The sequence below is a fragment of the Sus scrofa genome, chromosome 9 (genome assembly GCF_054392235.1).
Source record: "Sus scrofa isolate SSC_HxYL_T2T_F1_AM1 chromosome 9, Sscrofa_HxYL_maternal_Yorkshire_Landrace_v2.0, whole genome shotgun sequence".
Lineage (NCBI taxonomy): Eukaryota > Metazoa > Chordata > Mammalia > Artiodactyla > Suidae > Sus > Sus scrofa.
The window spans coordinates 37,012,978-37,031,342 of record NC_139391.1 but is presented as its reverse complement, the minus strand read 5'-3'; the positions used below and the strand labels follow the sequence as shown (position 1 = coordinate 37,031,342).

General features: G+C 39.5%; 1 protein-coding gene across 5 annotated transcripts in view; it reads left to right on the top strand.

Moving 5' to 3' along the window:
- EXPH5 (exophilin 5) overlaps positions 1 to 16,626 on the top strand; it is an 86,656-nt gene extending 70,030 nt beyond the window's left edge. For 3 of the 5 annotated variants that reach the window (NM_001444326.1, NM_001445430.1, XM_084974210.1), the window contains 2 exon segments: positions 3,859 to 3,994; positions 7,701 to 16,626. In NM_001444326.1, coding sequence (NP_001431255.1) covers positions 3,859 to 3,994; positions 7,701 to 13,060 — 5,496 coding nt within the window. In that variant the 3' untranslated portion in view covers positions 13,061 to 16,626. 5 annotated transcript variants of the gene reach the window in all.
- The last annotated feature ends 1,739 nt before the right edge of the window (positions 16,627 to 18,365 follow it).

Here is an 18,365-nt window from a genome sequence, read left to right as displayed (position 1 = left end):
TAAATCAAAATGAGAAAAGGAGTTTGACACGCTTCTGCTGCACAGAGGTGTTTGGGTCACATCCTCTAGGTCAGAAATGGGAAATAGGCTTCATACGTTAGGGTAATTTTATGGCATGGGACGGTATTTTGAGGAAGATTCTGAGTCTAAGACTGAGCCCTGACTGAGGGTCTGTTTGTGTTCTGAGCCCCAGAGGGATTTTCCTCTGCTCTGGGTGACGAGAAACTTCAGAGGCTTTCCAGCAGCTCTAAAACCTGGCCTCAGAAGGTGCCTTACCAACATCTATTGCACTAATGAACAAACGACAAAGTAGAGAGAGGTAATTCGACATGGACTCTGGAAAACAACAGAGTAAGAATGAATCCTTCCTCCACCAGTGTGATCTGAAGCCATCAAACTGACCTCTTGAAACTTGCTTTTCAAAAAGTGCTTTTTGGAGTTCTCGTTGTGGCTCAGTAGTTAACGAATCCAACTAGGAACCATGAAGTTGCGAGTTTGATCCCTGGCCTTGCTCAGTGGGTTAAGGATCCGGCGTTGCCGTGAGCTGTGGTGTAGGTCGCAGACGTGGCTCAGATCCCGCGTTGCTGTGGCTCTGGCGTAGGCCGGCAGCTATAGCTCCGATTAGACCCCTAGCCTGGGAACCTCCATATGCCTCGGGAGCGGCCCTAGAAATGGCAAAAAGACAAAAAAAAAAAAAAAAAAAGTGCTTTTTTTCTCTTAGTGGGTATAATAATAGTACCAGCCTCATAGGGTTGTTAAAATAATGAGGTAAAGTAACACATTAAAAAAAAGTAACGCATATAAAGCCGTTAATGCATTGCAGAGAATAATCAATGTGTAGTTGCTGTTGCTAATCATAGTAAATAATAATAATAATAATAATCTCACAGATGACTTAAACAAAAGCTGGAGGTCTAAGATAGCAGGGGTAGTGTTCCAACTTCACTATGCCAGTATCGACTTTTTAAAACAGTTTTATCACGGGAAAAAAAATCCTAGCAGAGTTAAAGTTGAGCATAAATAAACACTCCATATTATCTTTTAGCCATAGAATTTAAATCTCTAGTGTTGGAAGCATCCTTAATATGCCAACCCAAGTGAATAGGGTTGGCCTTGAAGCAGAAGATCTGGGCAGAAATATAACCAAAGAACATTTTACTCAGATCTCGGGGTGGTAGTAACCCTTCCTACCTAGAGAGCTTTCTCTCTTCACCCAAGTCTTCAGTTCAAATACGTTTCATTTTGTTATAAATTCGTTATAAAGGAATGTGATCCAGAAGGCCAAAAGGAATGTACTCTGGTCTACACAGAGGAAATTGGAAGTTTGTTTAGATGTTAAGATGGTTGTGAGCCAATGATGCATACTATTCTTTTAATCAAATGTATCTGCTCTGCACCAACTATCAAAACTGCAGGTTTGGGAAGAACAGACTTATAAGGTCCCTGGCTAATTGTTGTTAGCACAGACGAAGACTTGGAGAGACAATAGGTAGGGCACAAAAGTGAACACCTTGATGCACTTTAGAGAGAAAAGAATTTAGGTGTAACTGGTCTGATTTTTCAAATGACTAATTTCTCGTTTTGTACTTCCAATTAGTATATCCCTATAGTTATGCTTTGCTTCTAATACTTGTTTATTTCTGAATTTAAGTGTATTAAATTATATCCAACAAGCCATAAATTATCATTGGATTATTTATTTCTTATTAATAAATCTCCTTTGTATATATTCAATTATGACTTCCCCATAAGACTGAAAACAACAAGTCAATGAAATTTGGGCAGAGCTTCTATAAGAAGTATGTGACCTAGATGCTGAGAAATAAAACAGGCAAGTGTAGAAATACTAGACCGTGAGGAAATGCAAGGATTAAGAGAACCTGAGCTTGGAGTTCCCATTGTGGCTCGACTGGTTTCCATGAGGATGCTGGTTGGATCCCTGGCTTCACTCAGTGGATTAAGGATCAGGTGTTGCTGCAAGCTGTGGTGTAGGTTGCAGATGCAGCTCAGATCCCATGTTGCTGTGGCTGTAGTGTAGGCTGGCAGCTGCAGCTCTAATTTGACCTCTACCCTAGGAACTTACATATGCCGTGAGTGAGGCCCTAAAAAGCAAAAAAAAAAAAAAAAAAAGAAAGATTTATGTGGAGATGAGAGAAGTTAGAATTTAGGTTAGTCTTTTCCTCTATCACTGCAATTACCATAGGAAAGTACCCAAAATGCTAGCCTGGGAGATTTGGAGAGCAATTAAAAATGATATGATTGGAGTTCCGTCATGGCACAGTGGAAACGAATCCAACTAGGAACCACGAGGTTGCGGGTTAAATCCCTGGCCTCGCTCAGTGGGTTAAGGATTCCTCGTTGCCATGAGCTGTAGGGTAGTTCACAGATGCAGATCAGATCCCACATTGCTGTGGCTGTGGTGTAGGTCAGTAGCTGTAGCTCTGATTCAGCCCCTAGCCTGGGAACCTCCATATGCTGTGGGTGTGGCCCTAAAAAAAAAAAAAAGAGAGAGAGAGAGATGAAATGTGATGGTGAACCTCAAATGAAAAGAGACATGAAAAGAGAAAATGGGGAAGAAAGGGATTCAAGAGACTAGGGCTGGCTAGCAAGTGAAGTGAAACTAAAGCGACTGGAGTGGGAAATGGCCACTAGCCTTGTTCAGGGCTGCGATGCAGGATGAGTTAAAGTGGAGCCAGGAGTGGGAGAGCCAGTTTGACAGAGGAAATGCAAATGGAGTTTTGGCAAAAGAAAGTGAAGGTGTGGGAGTGGATAGTTCCCCCAAGGTTATGAAGACTAATTACAGCTTAAAAGTAGGGCAGTGATGGATTTGATGAAATCAAGATAAAATTTGCTAGTAAAAAAAGGAAAACAACTCTAGCTTTGTGTCATTCTCTTAAATTCTACAAAACTAGCAATTTTTTTTTTTAATTTATAAAGGCATAAGTTTCAGCACCTTTCTTTCAGAACCACTAATCAGTTCTTTATGTGTGTCTGAGAGGTTCTACCTTCTACATGATCTCTATGGATGAAAATGCTTTTTTTTCCCAAGTTCGTCAAGTTCACAAATATTAAGGTCCACTGCAAGCTTCAGCTAACCATCTCTTGAGAGAAAATAGGTACAGTGTTAAGAAATCTAAAATTACAGTCACCAGAGCCAGGGAGACCACACTCCTCACTCGACAGATTGTTTTCTTTCCTATTTTCCAGAAACCTCTGTAAGATCCATGTAGCGCTGTGTAATACAGGGATCTCTGGCAGAGAGAGGCTCAATATCTTGCCTGAAGACTCATATTAAAAGGAATTAGTGTTGGTATGAAGAAGTTTGTGATCACTTGCAAACTGCAAAAACAGCAAAGTATTACAACTAGAAATCGGGGTTAGGAACATTGATTTGCTGTCCTTACTCTAGGACTTTTAAGCTTGGGACATTTTTGTGGAAGCATGTTGACTGGAGACGGTCTAGAAACAATACTACATTTTCTGGAGTTCCCATCATGGCTCAGCAGAAATGAATCTGACTAGCTTCATGAGGACACAGGTTAGATCTCTGGCCTCACTCGGTGGGTTAAGGATCCGGCGTTGCAGTGAGCTATGGTGTAGGTCGCAGACGTAGCTTGGATCTGGCATTGCTGTGGCTGTGGCATAGGCCTGCAGCTGTAGCTTTGATTGGACCCCTAGCCTGGGAACTTCCATCTGCATGGGTGCAGCCCTAGAAAGAAAGAAAGCAAGCAAGCAAGCAAGCAAGCAAGCAAGAAAGAGGGAAGGAGGGAAGGAAGGAAGGAAGGGAAGAAGGAAGGAAGGGAAGAAAGAAAGAAGGAAAGAAAAGAAATAATAGTACATTTTCTATGTTAAAATTAGCAGGCAAAAATAAACAATTCTTCTCTGGAAAATCAACCCGTTGACAGTGCATTTGTCCCCAAGCCAGCCAGTATGAGGGAAGGAAGCGGTGTGCCTCCGTGGGATGCTTCAAGGCTAGAGGATGAGTTTTTCCAAGGTAAGTCTCTGCATTAAATTGCCTTTGGAGTTCCTAGTACTAAAGGAAAGCAAATAATAGTCATAGTTTGTATTAAAGTGCTCAGAATGTATCAAACCCTGTACCTTATTTTTAAAGTCCTCTTATTTACCTTATCTGAAGAGGATGTGGTTATAGGCTATTAACACAAACACTTTAACAATTTCGTATTTAAATATAACATGCACTATTATAAGCAAATATTCTTGGATCAAGGCCTGATAACTCTATGAAAGGATAATAATGTTTAATATGTAACCTCAGGTAAAAAGGAAAAAAATGTCTTTAGGAAATATATCTATGAAGTTTACTGTACTTAATAGACTTTTATTGTGTCTGACTAGGACCTAAATGCACTGTGATGAAATCTAAGTGTTCTTAAACAGTTTACTTGGTACAATAGATAATAATAAAGACCGAAACGGAATCCAGAGTACTACATACACAAGAATCTTTTTATGTTACCATAGCTCACCTTGACATAGATTATTCTGCATTAAAATAAGCCTGGCCATTTAAAACTTGAGGGTTGAAATCATTCTCCTTCACCTTGAGGAACTAAATTCAATTTGCAAAGGTAGTGACATCACCTCAGCCCTATAGTTGGAATAGGTGGTGAGGTCACTGACAGACATCCAGCCGGACGGTCAACCTAGGACTGCCTTTCAGTAAGATGATTCCTGGCAGAGAACTTGCTTCAGAGAAAAGAGACCCAGCGATAAACCTCTGTTCCAAAACAAAGGTTTTGCTAATAAAGGAGATCTACTGTTTATGAAATGGGAGAAAGAGGAAAAAAAAAAAAAAAAGAAGAAAAGGCTTGGCCTCGAGGAAAATAAAAAAAAGAAGCAGAGTAGGAAGTTTTTAAGGGAAGTAGTGAGTCAAATCGCGGTATTAGTTTGAGATTTGAAGTGACTTTGAATAATCTAAAGTTCCACCATGGACATGTGAAGAGTGGTTACCTCTGCAAAGAAGGATTCCAAGTGATTTTACCTCTTTTGTTATACTTTCCTGTATTTTCTGTTATAACCATATATTGCTTTTGTAGTCAGAAAAAGACTGTTTAAGGAGAAGGAAAATAACAAAACAAAACTCTGGACAGCTTGAAAGGGAAAACAGAAATCAGAAAGATTTTATCATAATTTGTTTTAAAGAAAGATTTATGTATTTTTTTCTTTTTGTCCTGCCTTATAGTTTGGCATTGCTTGTTTATTTGTGAATGTAGGGAATAAATTATTTCAGGAACCAGAGAAAAGAATTGATTTTTGTTAAAACACTGACAGGATGATTCCATGAAGAATTCCTTAGTTATAGATCCTTAATGCTCAAAACAAGTTCTTTTGCTGGCTATGCAAACTTAGTAGTATCAACTTACAAATAAAATAGGATAGAGAAAATCCAGAGCAGATATCAAAAACCCCTTCAGCACCTGTCCTAACATAACTGGCATATGGCAAGAAGTATGTCCCACATTCACTCAGACATTGATATACCTCACTTTCCCTGTCACTGAAGAGTTAAAATTACAATTTTTCATAATGATTTTTATTTTTTCCATTATAGCTGGTTTACAGTGTTTCTGTCAGATCCCCGCTGTACAGCAAGGTGACCCAGTCAAAAATTATAATTTTTAATGATGTAATTTGGAGGCCACAAATCAAGCCTCAGTAAATTTCAGAAAACTGAAATCATATCAAGCATCTTTTCTGACCACAGTTCTCTAAGACTAGAAATCAACTACAAGAAAAACACTGCAAAAAACACAAACATTATTATTTTTTTTAACTCAAATGAATTTATCACATCTGTAGTTATAAAATGATCATAATAATCCAATTTCACAGGATTTCCAAAAAACATAAACATTAGATGGAGTTCCCATCGTGGCTCAGTTGTTAACGAATCCAACTAGTGGTTAAGGATCCGGTGTTGCCGTGAGCTGTGGTGTAGGTTGCAGACTGGCTCAGATCCCGCGTTGCTGTGGCTCTGGCATAGGCTGGCGGCTACAGCTCCAAATAGACCCCTAGCCTGGGAACCTCCATATGCTGCGGAAGCGGCCCTAGAAAAGGCAAAAAGACCAAAAAAAAACCCCAACACATCAACAACAACAACAACAAAACAAAACCCACAAACATTAGAGACTAAACAAATGCTACTAATGACAAATAATTTTAAGTAAGTGAAGAGAGTGCACCATTTTATGTAACTCATAAGGAAAGATTTCATTAAACCAAAATCTTACTCAGCAAATTTAAATAATCTCATAACTTATGTCTCATGTCAGATTTGATTTTTTAAATTGTAATTGATTTATAACATTTTGTTAATTTCTACTGTACAGCAAAGCGATTCAGTTAAATTTGATTTTTTTAATGATTGTTTCTTCAAAAAATACACAATCTAGTTGTATTTATTGTAACTCAAATATAATAAAATATGTCTATTACAAGGTGGGTCTTAGAGCATCTTAAAACCTTAAAAGATTATGATTCCGTTTAATTTCTCATGGGTTTTTATTGAGGAAAAGATTTCAAATATGATTCAATAAACACAATTCAAGGAAATACCAACCAAGTAAAAATCTCAGGACCACAGTTCCTGCCATCTCAGGAACTGTGGTCCCAGCAAGCATGAGCCCTGGGTGTTGGGTTGGCCCAGGTCTTCAGTATTACAGAGGGTCCCTAGGGCCTGACTTAAGACACCACTCTCTGACTTTGCCACTGAGAGGAAAGTAAACATTGACAACAGCAGCTTCACATCCTTGAACCAGTATGAGCTCAGAGTGAAATCATCTTTAGTTCACTAAAAGAAAAAAAAAGAGGAGTTTCCTGGTGGCACAGTGGATTAAGGACCTTCATTGTCATTGCTGTGGCTTGGGCTGCTGCTGTGGCACAGGTTCAGCCTGGGAACTTCCTCTTGCTGTGGGCGCGGCCAAAGCAGGAGACAGGCTGCCTGGATCCGCCTACTAGTTGTGTGATCTGGGCAACTTCCTTCATCTTTTCATGCCTCAGTTTCCTTATTTATAAAATGCAAATGGTAACAGTGCCAAACTTACAAGGTTATGTGAGGATTTAGTGAGTTAATCAATTTAGTGCTTAGAAATGTGCCTGACACATAGAAGGTACTTTATTATAAGAGTGCAAATGGGTCATTAACTTTTCCAGGAAAAACAGTCTACCATTAGCATATCATTTAACAATATTTTATAGGACTTAAAATTTTTTATATTGCTCAAATCCATTCAAATAAGCATGTTTATAAATTGAGTGCTTTTAGCAGTAATGCTGTTTTCTTAATGATACAACTAAGAACTCACATGTTACTGACAGACTTTCCTTCCATTGCAGTCTCCTGAGGTCAGGTAAACATAGTCAGAAATATTATAGCTACCTGGTGACACAAAAGATGACTAAAAGAAACTATGTAAAATTCACTGTCAGGAAAAAAACGTAGCCTTGTGTTCTTAAGGCGTTATGGAAGGTTAACTGTGAGAAATGATGATTTGAAAAAGTATGAAAAAGAAACTTCCATTACAGCCTTGTAAAAGTCAAACTATCTTAAATGCATCATCAAAACTAATGTTATCACATTTATGATAATATGATTTAAAAATAATAAGTGATTATGTTTCTTCAACAGCTCAAAACCATCTTATACCCCCCCCAAAAAATGACGTGTATTCTCCTTTTAGTTTTAGATGATTTGGATAGCAAACTGGCTCAGGAACAATCTTCAAGCTCAGTGAACATCAGAACACCTCTCAACTATGGATCAAGGACACAGTTCAGTCCTTTTTACTCCAGTGAGAACAGACACGGCACTCTCACAGGAAGGCACAGAAACTGCTATAATGAAACTTCGAATATGTCTATCTATGATGTCTTAAGACCAAGAACCCCTCAGGAAGGTTTTAAAACCTTTTCTCCTCGAACAAGGACAATTTATGATATGTACAGGACAAGGGAGCCCAGAGTCTTAAAAGAAGATTACATGCAAAGGAATGCTTTTGGTAGTACTTCTCTGTGTTTCGACAGCAGGCAGCAATCAGCCTCACCAGCTGCAGGGTATTTCACAGCAAGAAGCTTACATTTTCCAACCTCACCTCAGAACAAGAGTGGGTTTATACCACCAAGTCATCAACAGAGCCCAAAGAGAACTCCTTTATCATCTATTGTGTGGAACAGATCAGATTCTTCTAGAGACTGGCAGAACCAGGAGGAATTCCCAAGGGCACCATCACCAATGGAAATTGACCCTGCTGACCAGTCTTTGTACCCCAGGTGTTTTCAGGATAATAGGAAATATGAATTTTACCAAGCACAGAGTATTTATCAGACTGTTGGTTTCAGTGCCCGGATAGATAATGCAATGAGTCCTGACCCATTTGAGAACTCGGAGAATATGCCATTCTACCATGAAGATAACCCATTTACTAGATCTTTCTTTAGCAATACCTTTGGACGAAGCAGGGAGCAGAGACTTGGACAAAGTCCTTTTTGGGGCCAACAGGAAGAGTATTCTTCCTGGTCTGACTTTCGTCAAAGAAGGAAACCATTCACTTCATCTGACAGAGACTTTGAAACAATCTCCATTGAAGCAAATAATGCATTTGCTGGTCATGACCATAATATTCCTTCTCAGCACTGGGCATCATTTTCTCCTAGTTACAGAACAAATATCTCCAGAAACCAAGAGGAGCCACCTCCCTGGCAGTGTGAATCGCAGACATCCACACTGGAGAGCATGGAGAGGTCACAAGTGAATAGGAACCAGTCTGTACATTTCAACACACCAGATGTTTGCTCCAGGACTGATTCAAGCTATCACATCACATCTGGTGGGTTAGAATGTCAACAGGACAGTTCTATAGAAGCACATATAAACAAAGAAGCTTACCCACTTGGAATTGCTCAGACTCCAGCATCCTCATTCAAAACTACCTTCCCACAGATTCCTGATGACAGAGGGAATCCTCAGAGTCCCAGCTTTCAGAATCCCACTGTCACTTTGCATACAAGTAAGCCTGCCTCTCTTCCAATAAGAAGCTCCACAGAAGTCGCTGTAACCAACAGTGACTCAGTTGGACCTCCACCTCATACTGAAAGCCAGCCCAATAGCTTTGTCACAGAAGTGAATAATGAGAAAAACTTGAATGAATCTATTTTGGAAAAAGACAAACAACTGAACAAGATGGACCAGACAAACATGACAGATGAAATACCCCAACTTGTTTCACAGACAATAATGTCTAAACTTTTACCTGATTTTCAAAATCCCCTCTCCCAGGACTCAGCCAAGAGTAGCAGACTTGTTTTTAATGCATCTACCACAGTAAGCTCAAAAAAGCTTCCTGGAGTCATTTCCAAGAGAGATCTCTCCAAAATTCATAAAGTCGATGAATTAAAAAAAGATAAGAGTTATACTGGAAACAGAAAACTTGGCTCAGCATTCACTCAGGAAAGCAGAACAATAGCACCTTCTCCCAGCCCAAGTCAGGCTTGTCCCCAGGAGTTAATAGTAAGTAATGATGATATTTCAAGCATTATTAAAAACAACCGCTGGAGTTCTGAACATACTGATAATCAAAACACACAGTCTCCAGAAAAGCCTGCTGCTTTAGATACCAAGAAAGAACGATGTACCACAACTTATTCTACCAACCATAGCAAGTTAGCTGCTCACAGCAATATGCCACATGATTCTTTAGATCTGCCATCAGGTACACTCCCAGACTCCTCACCATCAAATGCTCCTTGCCTTGATACTCTGCTGACTCCTTCTACTACAGTGTTCTCCTGGAAATGTCCTTCAGGCAAAGATCCATTTCTGGGAGAAAGAGAAGAAAAGGATATTGATAGCAAGAGCCAAAATAGTCAGTTTTCGCTAAGCCTCTCAGAACACAAAAAGAGTAATGATAAGTGTGTGCCTGTATATAATGAAGTGGTGGAAGTTGTCAAATGCCATTCACACCTGCCTTCCAGGGATGGAAAGGGAAAAGGAAAAATAAGACGACGTACATCCTGTATTGAAAAGTTAAGCAAAACGGAAAGTCGATCATCATCTACAAGTGACAGCAGTCACCTCACTGAAGGGACTCAAAGCAATTCCAAGGCTCCTGAGCCTCACACAATTTACTGCACTTTACCAAGAAAGTCAGCCGCTTTTCCCATCAGTAACAGGAAGTCTGAAAGCAAGATAATAGCTTCTTCGTCTAGGAATGAGCCATTTCCATTCCAAATCAACAATGATGTGGAAGATCCAGTAGGAAAGTACACATCAAACAAATTCAGCCCTAATTCTTATGAGTCAGAAAGCAAATGTTCCGAAGTGGCTTCAGACTCAGTCTCGATAGCACTTGAAGCCACAGAGGGGATAAGAAATACGACAAACACTGGACCTGCTTCCGCTAGAAAAGGACCACTTCCAGTCAAGAGGGCTGTGTCATGTCCTTCAGGGGTACCATATGCCTCACCTGGAAGAGATGAAAGGGAAGAAGTCTTGCTCTCAGACACTGATGCTTCCACCAGAACACTAAGTCCTTGGGAGAGACTCATCAACCCTCTGGGACATGACTCATCTGTTCCGGATTGTGCTTTAAGCCAAAGACAGCACCAAAAGGAATACTTTCAAGAAAACACTGAAAAGAATGGTCAAATTGCTGCCTCTAGGACAGGTATATTTTCCCATCCAAATGAACGCCCTTTACCTATTTCTTCAGATATGTCTGGAAAAGAAAGTAGGAAAACATTACACAAATTTAAGACTACAAGTATGTTTTCTGTTTCTGGTGATGAAGATAATGTGAAATGTCTCGAGGTGGTTTCAATATATTATACTCTACCAAGGAAACACAGCAAGAAATTCAGTGACCTTCTTCAAAAGTATACACAAAATATCGATTTACTTACAGAGTCAACTAAAGTGGGGACTGAAACATCTAATGTTTTAGAAAAAAACAAACTAAATTATTCTACAGAAGAGCAGTCAGGAGCACCTTCATCTGAAGATCTAAAGACGCTGGTCAGCTCTGCTCAGGAGAACCATCACTGTCTTTCTCACACCACTGAAAATATGACTGTTTTACAGTTACCAAGTTTGGGCCCCTCAGAACCTTCACTACAGGAAATGGCTTCTATTGAGGCCAATATTTCTCTCCATAAAGAAGAATCTAAAGCTAGAGAGATTCCCCCACACAGTGTAGCTAAAACGCCTCTCTGTGATTCACAGAGCAGGAAAGAGAAAGGGAAAAAATTGCAAAGTGAAACCCTGCATACTGCATCAATGCTTCAGGGGAAAAAAGTTACAAAAGAGAAATCCTCAAATTGTCAGCAGCCCATTAAATCAGGTCACAGTGGTTTGTCTAACCTCCCAGCCCACTCAGAAGAGAATGTTGAAAATTCCCAAATCATCAGAAGTTCTGGAGGATGTACAGATAGTGGTACAGCCATCACAGCTATCCAAAGTCCTCAGAAAGATACCACAGGCATCGCTATAGATGAGAGCTCCGATGGATTGCAGCCTAGGGCAGTCAGAGGGGAAATTAGCACAGATTTCTCCCCAGAAACTGATAAACCACTTTCTGACTCAGAAAGTCAAGTCTTTGCTCTTACTCCAGCTTTGCATAAACTACAGCTTGACCAAGAGACTTATTCAGAACAAGATTTAGACAGTAGTTTGCAGTCTGAACCCAGAGAACTACCTTCAAGAAGTCAGGAGGTAAATGTGGCAGAGAGCAAGGCTAAAGATGAAATGCAGAAGTTGGTGTGGGATCAACCTGCACTTCCTGGAGGAAGTAATAAAAATAAAACCAGCTTGGATAACCTAGAAAAGGGGAAAAACAAACCTTCAGTTAAACACAGATTGGCAGCCATGTCTAAAGCAAGCAGAAAATTTCCATCTAAAGATTTAAGCCCCAGAAGACATGTAGCTACTATCTTTCCCCAACATGGGGACAGTTCTGGCTTCAGCACTTTATCTCTTGGCACACCAGAGTGCAAACCACTGTCCCCTGAGCCTGCTTTAAAGTCCACAGAATCCGCAGGTGAAAGCAGGCTGAGTAATGATGAAATGAATGTGGAGAAATCTGAGAACCCTCTCCAGGTTACTGCAGCATCCAACAGAGAATCTTCTACACACTTAAGCACTCAGAAGTCTAACAGGATTTCACAGCCACATCAGAATGAGTTTCAAAATATCTCCGGATCACAAGCGATGTATGACAATTCTAAAGAAGTATCAGTACCTCAGATTTTGGAAAGGAAGTCAGGAACCTTGGTCCAGCCCACAATGATCAGCCTCAGGGAAGCAGACTTCCCTGACCAGCGGAGGAGGCTAGACCCTCCTTTTCAGTTGGAGCCTGAAGAGAAATCTGCAGTAAGCATCCCACTGACCAGTTGTCAGCAACAACAAAGAAGTGCTGCATCTCTGGAGTGGAAACCTGAGCCACACTCCTATCGTTCAAAGAGTTTAAAAAGCATCAACGTGCACGGTGATCTGTTACGCAAAAGTCATCCTGCAAAAGTCAGGGAGCGCCATTTTTCTGAAAACACTTCTATTGACGATGCCCTGAGTCGACTGACCCTTGGAAATGAATTGTCTAACAACAGTGAGTACAATCGAAGATTCAAATCCTTTTCTGAACTCACCTCCTGTGATGAAAATGAAAGTTGGGCTTTGTACAGAGACAGGACAAAAATGGGTCGCAGGTCGGCAACATCTATATCAAGACCTATGGACTATGGGATTTTTGGGAAAGAACAGCAGCTGGCTTTCTTGGAAAATGTAAAGAGGTCACTCACACAGGGGAGATTATGGAAACCAAGTTTTCTTAAAAACCCTGGCTTCCTGAAAGATGATATAATTAGCCCCCCTAACCCAACAGAGTCATCGAGTTCAAATCCTCCTAGTGATCAGATGCCAGGAGATGGCTTCTCTCTAAGTGCGCCACTAAATATCTATGTAGAGGATCCAGTAGACTCAGACTGTGACACAGACACAACCACAGATGACGAATATTACCTGGATGAAAATGACAAAGAGTCAGAGCTGTGATACTTTTTCAATGAAATGTATGACTTTTTAACCAAGAGTTTATAATAAAAGTAACGTGTAAATAAATATATATGTCTATGGAAAGGACAAATATTTTTTAAAAAAATCTAGTCTGGGCAGTTTCTGCTCTGAAACAACCCAAATTCTCTCTTTCCCTGCCTATGCACCCTATATATAGACCTCCTGCATTCTAGAGCAATGAGTTCTTATTTAGAGGGAGTCTCTGCTATTTTCTTCCCCTTTATACATCCCTGGCCATCTGCAACTCAGTCCCAGCTTAATCTCTAATTTACTGTACAGTTTTGGCTTTCTGCCCTACCTTCCTCCAACATGTTGGTTTTTTTTTTTTACACATTTCATTGTGATTTACAATTCTAATATCCCAACACAACAGGAAAAGTCTGCATTTGCCTCCTCCATACTCATAACAGTACCTCCTCTACCCATACTCATGACGTTAAATAAAATATAGAGGTGATGGCAATGAAGTAAATACGATTATCCTGTTTGACTCATCAACATTCATTTGGGGTTGTTGTTGTTTTTCAAAGATAAGGGCATCCTGTATCCGTTGTGGAGCCAGGGAGGCACATGTGGAGTGTTTGCGGAGATGATAGGGAAGAGCTGAATCCCTAGTAAGACAAAGAACATTAGCGCTCCTAGGATTTCCCTTGAAATAGTTTGTAGGATGACACAGAGGGTGGCTTGGTCACAGACTTTCTGGTCAGGAAGGGAACATACTGAGGGGTGGAAATAAGCCAACATCCCTTCATGAGACTGGCATCCTTATTGCAGCTCTCCCAGCAACTGTTCTCCGTTTCTCCAGAACCATCCATTTTAAAAATGTTCTTTGTTTGTAGGACAAAACTTTTTTTCCATCTGAGACGTTTTAGTCACAAGTGGTAGCCTTGGTCAAGTCCCTGAAATACTACCAAATCATAGCTGATACCTTGGGGTTCATAGACTTTCTTGCCATTTACTAAACCCCTGGGAATTAAAAGGCAGAACTTCTAAGGGCTTGTCACTATGATTCCTTCAGTAACTTATCATACCCACTGATAACTGGGCTTTCCTAACTCTTTCTCCTCCTAATCAGGATAAAGACCAATAAATAGGTGGTGGTGAAGCTAATTTGCTGGAATTACAGAAATCATGCAGTCCTGGCTCTTAGTACTGTGAAGGTTGACATGAATAGATTTCATCTTGTTTGGTTTATATTTGCTTCCTGGCCCAATTTTTGTCTCGATTTTTTTCTCACCTAGTCTGTTTTATCCATATAAATTAAGGATAGTGATAAATGTTGGGGAAGTGCGCAGAGATTTGGAACTGATAGAAATGCAAGAGGACTATATTATTATCCTTTCAGTCATCGCCTTGCCTAGAATCAAAATGCCAGGGCTAGTTTACACTGTTGCCTTGAAACTCAAAATTAATGGAAATGTGGTAAATAACATGAAAGCTATTTCTTAAATCTATAAATCATCTTAAACTTCAAGCTCCGACCAATCCTGAGCTCAAAGAAACTGATGATAGTTTTTTGGGGTGGGTTTTTTTTTTTTTTTTTTTGGTCTTTTTAGGGCTGCACCCATGGCATATTGAGGTTCTCAGGCTAGGGGATGAATCAGAGCTGTAGCCTCTGGGCTACGCCAGAGCCACAGCAATGCCAGATCTGAGCTGTGTCTGAGACCTACACCATAGCTCACAGCACCTCTGGATCCTTAACCCACTGAGCAAGGCCAGGGATCGAAACTGTGTCCTCATGGGTACTAGTTAGATTCTTTTCTGCTGAGCCACGATGGGAATTCCTGATAATAGAATTTTAAATCAACTCTAAACATCTCCATTTAAATTTATATGGTAAAGAATAAATAGGAGTTCCCTTGTGGCACAGCAGGTTAAGGATCCAGAGTTGTCACTACAGCAGCTCTGGTTGCTGCTGTAGTGCAGGTTTGATCCCTACCTGGGAACTTCTGCATGTCCCAGACACGGCGAAAACCAAAAAAATAAATAAATAACATTTTATTCTTTGCTTCATGTATGCTTATGAATTTTCTACCTGCCTTTTTCTATTTATCTGATTATTTAAGTAAAATTTCATAAACCATGAACTACGTTTTCTATGCAGTTTTAAAATATTCAAAGTTAGGGGTTCCCATCGTGGTGCAACAGAAACAAATCCGACTAGGAACCATGAGGTTGCAGATTTGATCCCTGGCCTCGCTCAGCAGGTCAAGGATCTGGTGTTGCCATGAGCTGTGGTGTAGGTCACAGACACTGCTCTGGTCTGGCATTGCTGCAGGTGTGGTGTAGGCCAGCAGCTATAGCTCCGATTAGACCCCTAGCCTGGGAACCTCCATATGCCCCGGGGTGTGGTCCTAAAAAAAAAAAGACATAAAATCTTCAAAGTTAATATTTCAATTAAGATTCTTGGTTTTATAAATGATCAACTTGCAAATTCTGTTTCAGTAAATACTCCGAGTTGACATGTATGTTACAAAAGGTAAAATGAAGTTAACTTGTTTTTCACTGAATTCAGGCTGCATCAACAGTTAAGTAAGTTAAGGTCAGAATCAACAGCTACTCTGGAGCCCTGATTCTCTATGCTGAAATCTACTCTCTGAATCCAAAGGTGATTGATGGCCAGTGCTCACCTGCACTATGTGTAATGTTTGCTTGTTGGTCTGGCTCAAGAATCAAGAAAACAGAAAATTTATGAAAATAGCACCTTCTATAGTTTTATACTTTTATAAAGCACTTCGTTAAAGAAGCGTAGCAAATGTCTGTGTATTTTAACATACAAACTGCTGCTTTTTAATATTCATTTTTGGTATAGCTACAGTAATTTATAATTCTCATTTTTATATTCATAACATGTTTTCTAAAATACATAATCCTCATTAAAGTAAATATTCACATAAATGGAGTAAATCATGAGAAAATCAATACAAATAAGTACCTGGTAAATTATTAACTTGTTTAAATGATAGACTTCTATAACCACAAATCTTACATGTAAAGTTTATTTAAAATAGGACTTAATGAGATGATTTTAATTCTTAGAGACGTCCTTCTGAATAATTTACCTGCTTACATTGTAAGTACATTGATGTTACTAAAACTCCAACTGTTATGAACAAGGTTTTGGCTGATGATAAGCTGATAAAAGCTATTTGTATAGGTGGTACATGTGTGCCTATGCTGGAGGTGGTGAAAGTCACTTAGGTTATGGTGAAACTCCACGCCTCCATAAAAGTAATATATTTTTAACGCCAAAAGGTTAAGGAGGCCTTATGGCTAAGAGTTTCATGTAAATAATAGTAATAATGCATTAGAATATCCCATTTAAATGTACAGCCTAAATATGTAAATGTTATACTTGGAGGTATTTGACTGGCATTTCCGTATTTCTGAAATGTATAATAAGCCTTAAGCACTTTGGCTGAAATGTTGTCATATAAACCTTTTATGTACTTGTTCTTGAACCTGTTCTCTAGCTATGAAATGTGTTACAAGACAAGGTGCAAATTTAAAACAATGCCTGTGTTGAAATAAAGGATTTAAATAGATGCATTGTTTGACTTGGTTTTTATTCCCACCCTCAAATGATTATTTTTAAGTGTGAAAGTTTCAGGAAAAATACAAAAAGGAGAGTAGCGTGGACAAAAATATTCAAGCAAATCTTTCTGGTGGCTACTGAATAAGATCAGCCGTAAGGGTGATATTAGAAAACAATGACTCCTTTTCTCTTCTCCTTCCATTTGTACCAAAAAGCAACCAAGCAGCAATTGGAGATCAAAGTACCTGGTTGCATAAGAAAGGAGGACTGAGGAGGGTCTGGCATTTTCTCTGAGTGTTTATAGAGGAAGAGGAAGCTCCTTGGGTCATCCACTGCTTAGGAAAGATAAGCAGTTCTTTCCAGTTGAAATGTAAGACATGGACTGTTAATCTCTGCTAAACAAATTAGTAAATCTGTACTATCCTTTTTTTTTTTTTTTTTGCTTTTTTTAGGGTCGCACGTGTGTGATATATGTAAGTTTCCAGGCTAAGGGTCAAGTCTAAGCTGCAGCTGCCGGCCTTCGCCACAGCCGCAGCAACGCAGGATCCCAACTGCATCTGCACCAACACCACAGCTCACGGCAACGCTGGATCCTTAACCCACTGAGCAAGGCCAGGGATTGAACTCTCATCCTCATGGATACTAGTCGGGTTTGTTACCCCAGAGCCACAAGAGTAACTCCTGTACTCATTTTTGTCTTTTTTAGAAAAGGACCCCAACACCATCTCTCTACCAAAGACAGGAGAGTGTCATCATCTTGAATGTGGGCAGAATTTTATTCAGAATATTTTTACTGTCCTTTATCAAAATTTAAAATACATTTGATCAATTAGGATTTTTATAGAATCCTCTCTAGGTGGTTCAAACAGAAAAGGAATCCTTTCCAGATTATGCTATCATTCCAGGCTAGAGTAAAGTCAGAAGTACTTTTGAAATGTTATGGAAGTATACAGTGGTTGCTGATACAATTGTCTTCCTGGTAGACACTTTTTAATTTTCTCTGGCAATTCTATTCTCTGACTGACATGCCATCATTATCACATGTTCATTGTGGAAGAATCAAAGGTCTTAAAAACCCTAAGAGTCTGAGCACAATCAATTGGTTCAGGGATTTGTGCCTGACTCAGACTGACTCAACATGTAGTGTTTTAGGAGGAAATATCCCTCTATTATGACATTCTAAATGCAAGTTAGTATTTAAACCAATTGTCTCATAACCTAAAATCCATCCTTGGAACTGTAATATACGGAAGAGCAGGCACTGTGTTTATATTCCCAGCACCTGGCAGAATGCATGACAAAAAGTAGGTGCTGAATAAATACTGCTGAAGTAAACAAAAAATAAATTTTTATAACTTTTTATGAGATCTAAATTTGTCGAAGCCCATCTAAGCTTTTTGTTAATAACATTGGAAATGAGACAATTCTCTAATGTCAAAAAAAATGAATTTATTATAATGATACAGGGCTATCCCAGAAACCAAGGGCAGATATGCTGCCTATGATCTGTGCCAAGGCTCTAGCATACACTTTCTAGAAAACCCATAGAGTTTTCTATCATTCTCCTCCATTTTCAGTCTAAAAGGCAAAAAAAAAAAAAAAAAAAGTGACATTTATATTGCCTCTGTATAAGAGAACAGTTAGAAATTTAAATCTCTTAACACTGATTTTAAACTCCCAAGGAAAAGATTGCCACTGGTTCAGTATGAGGCAGGTCCTAAACTGTGGCCACAGGTTAAGGTCATGTTT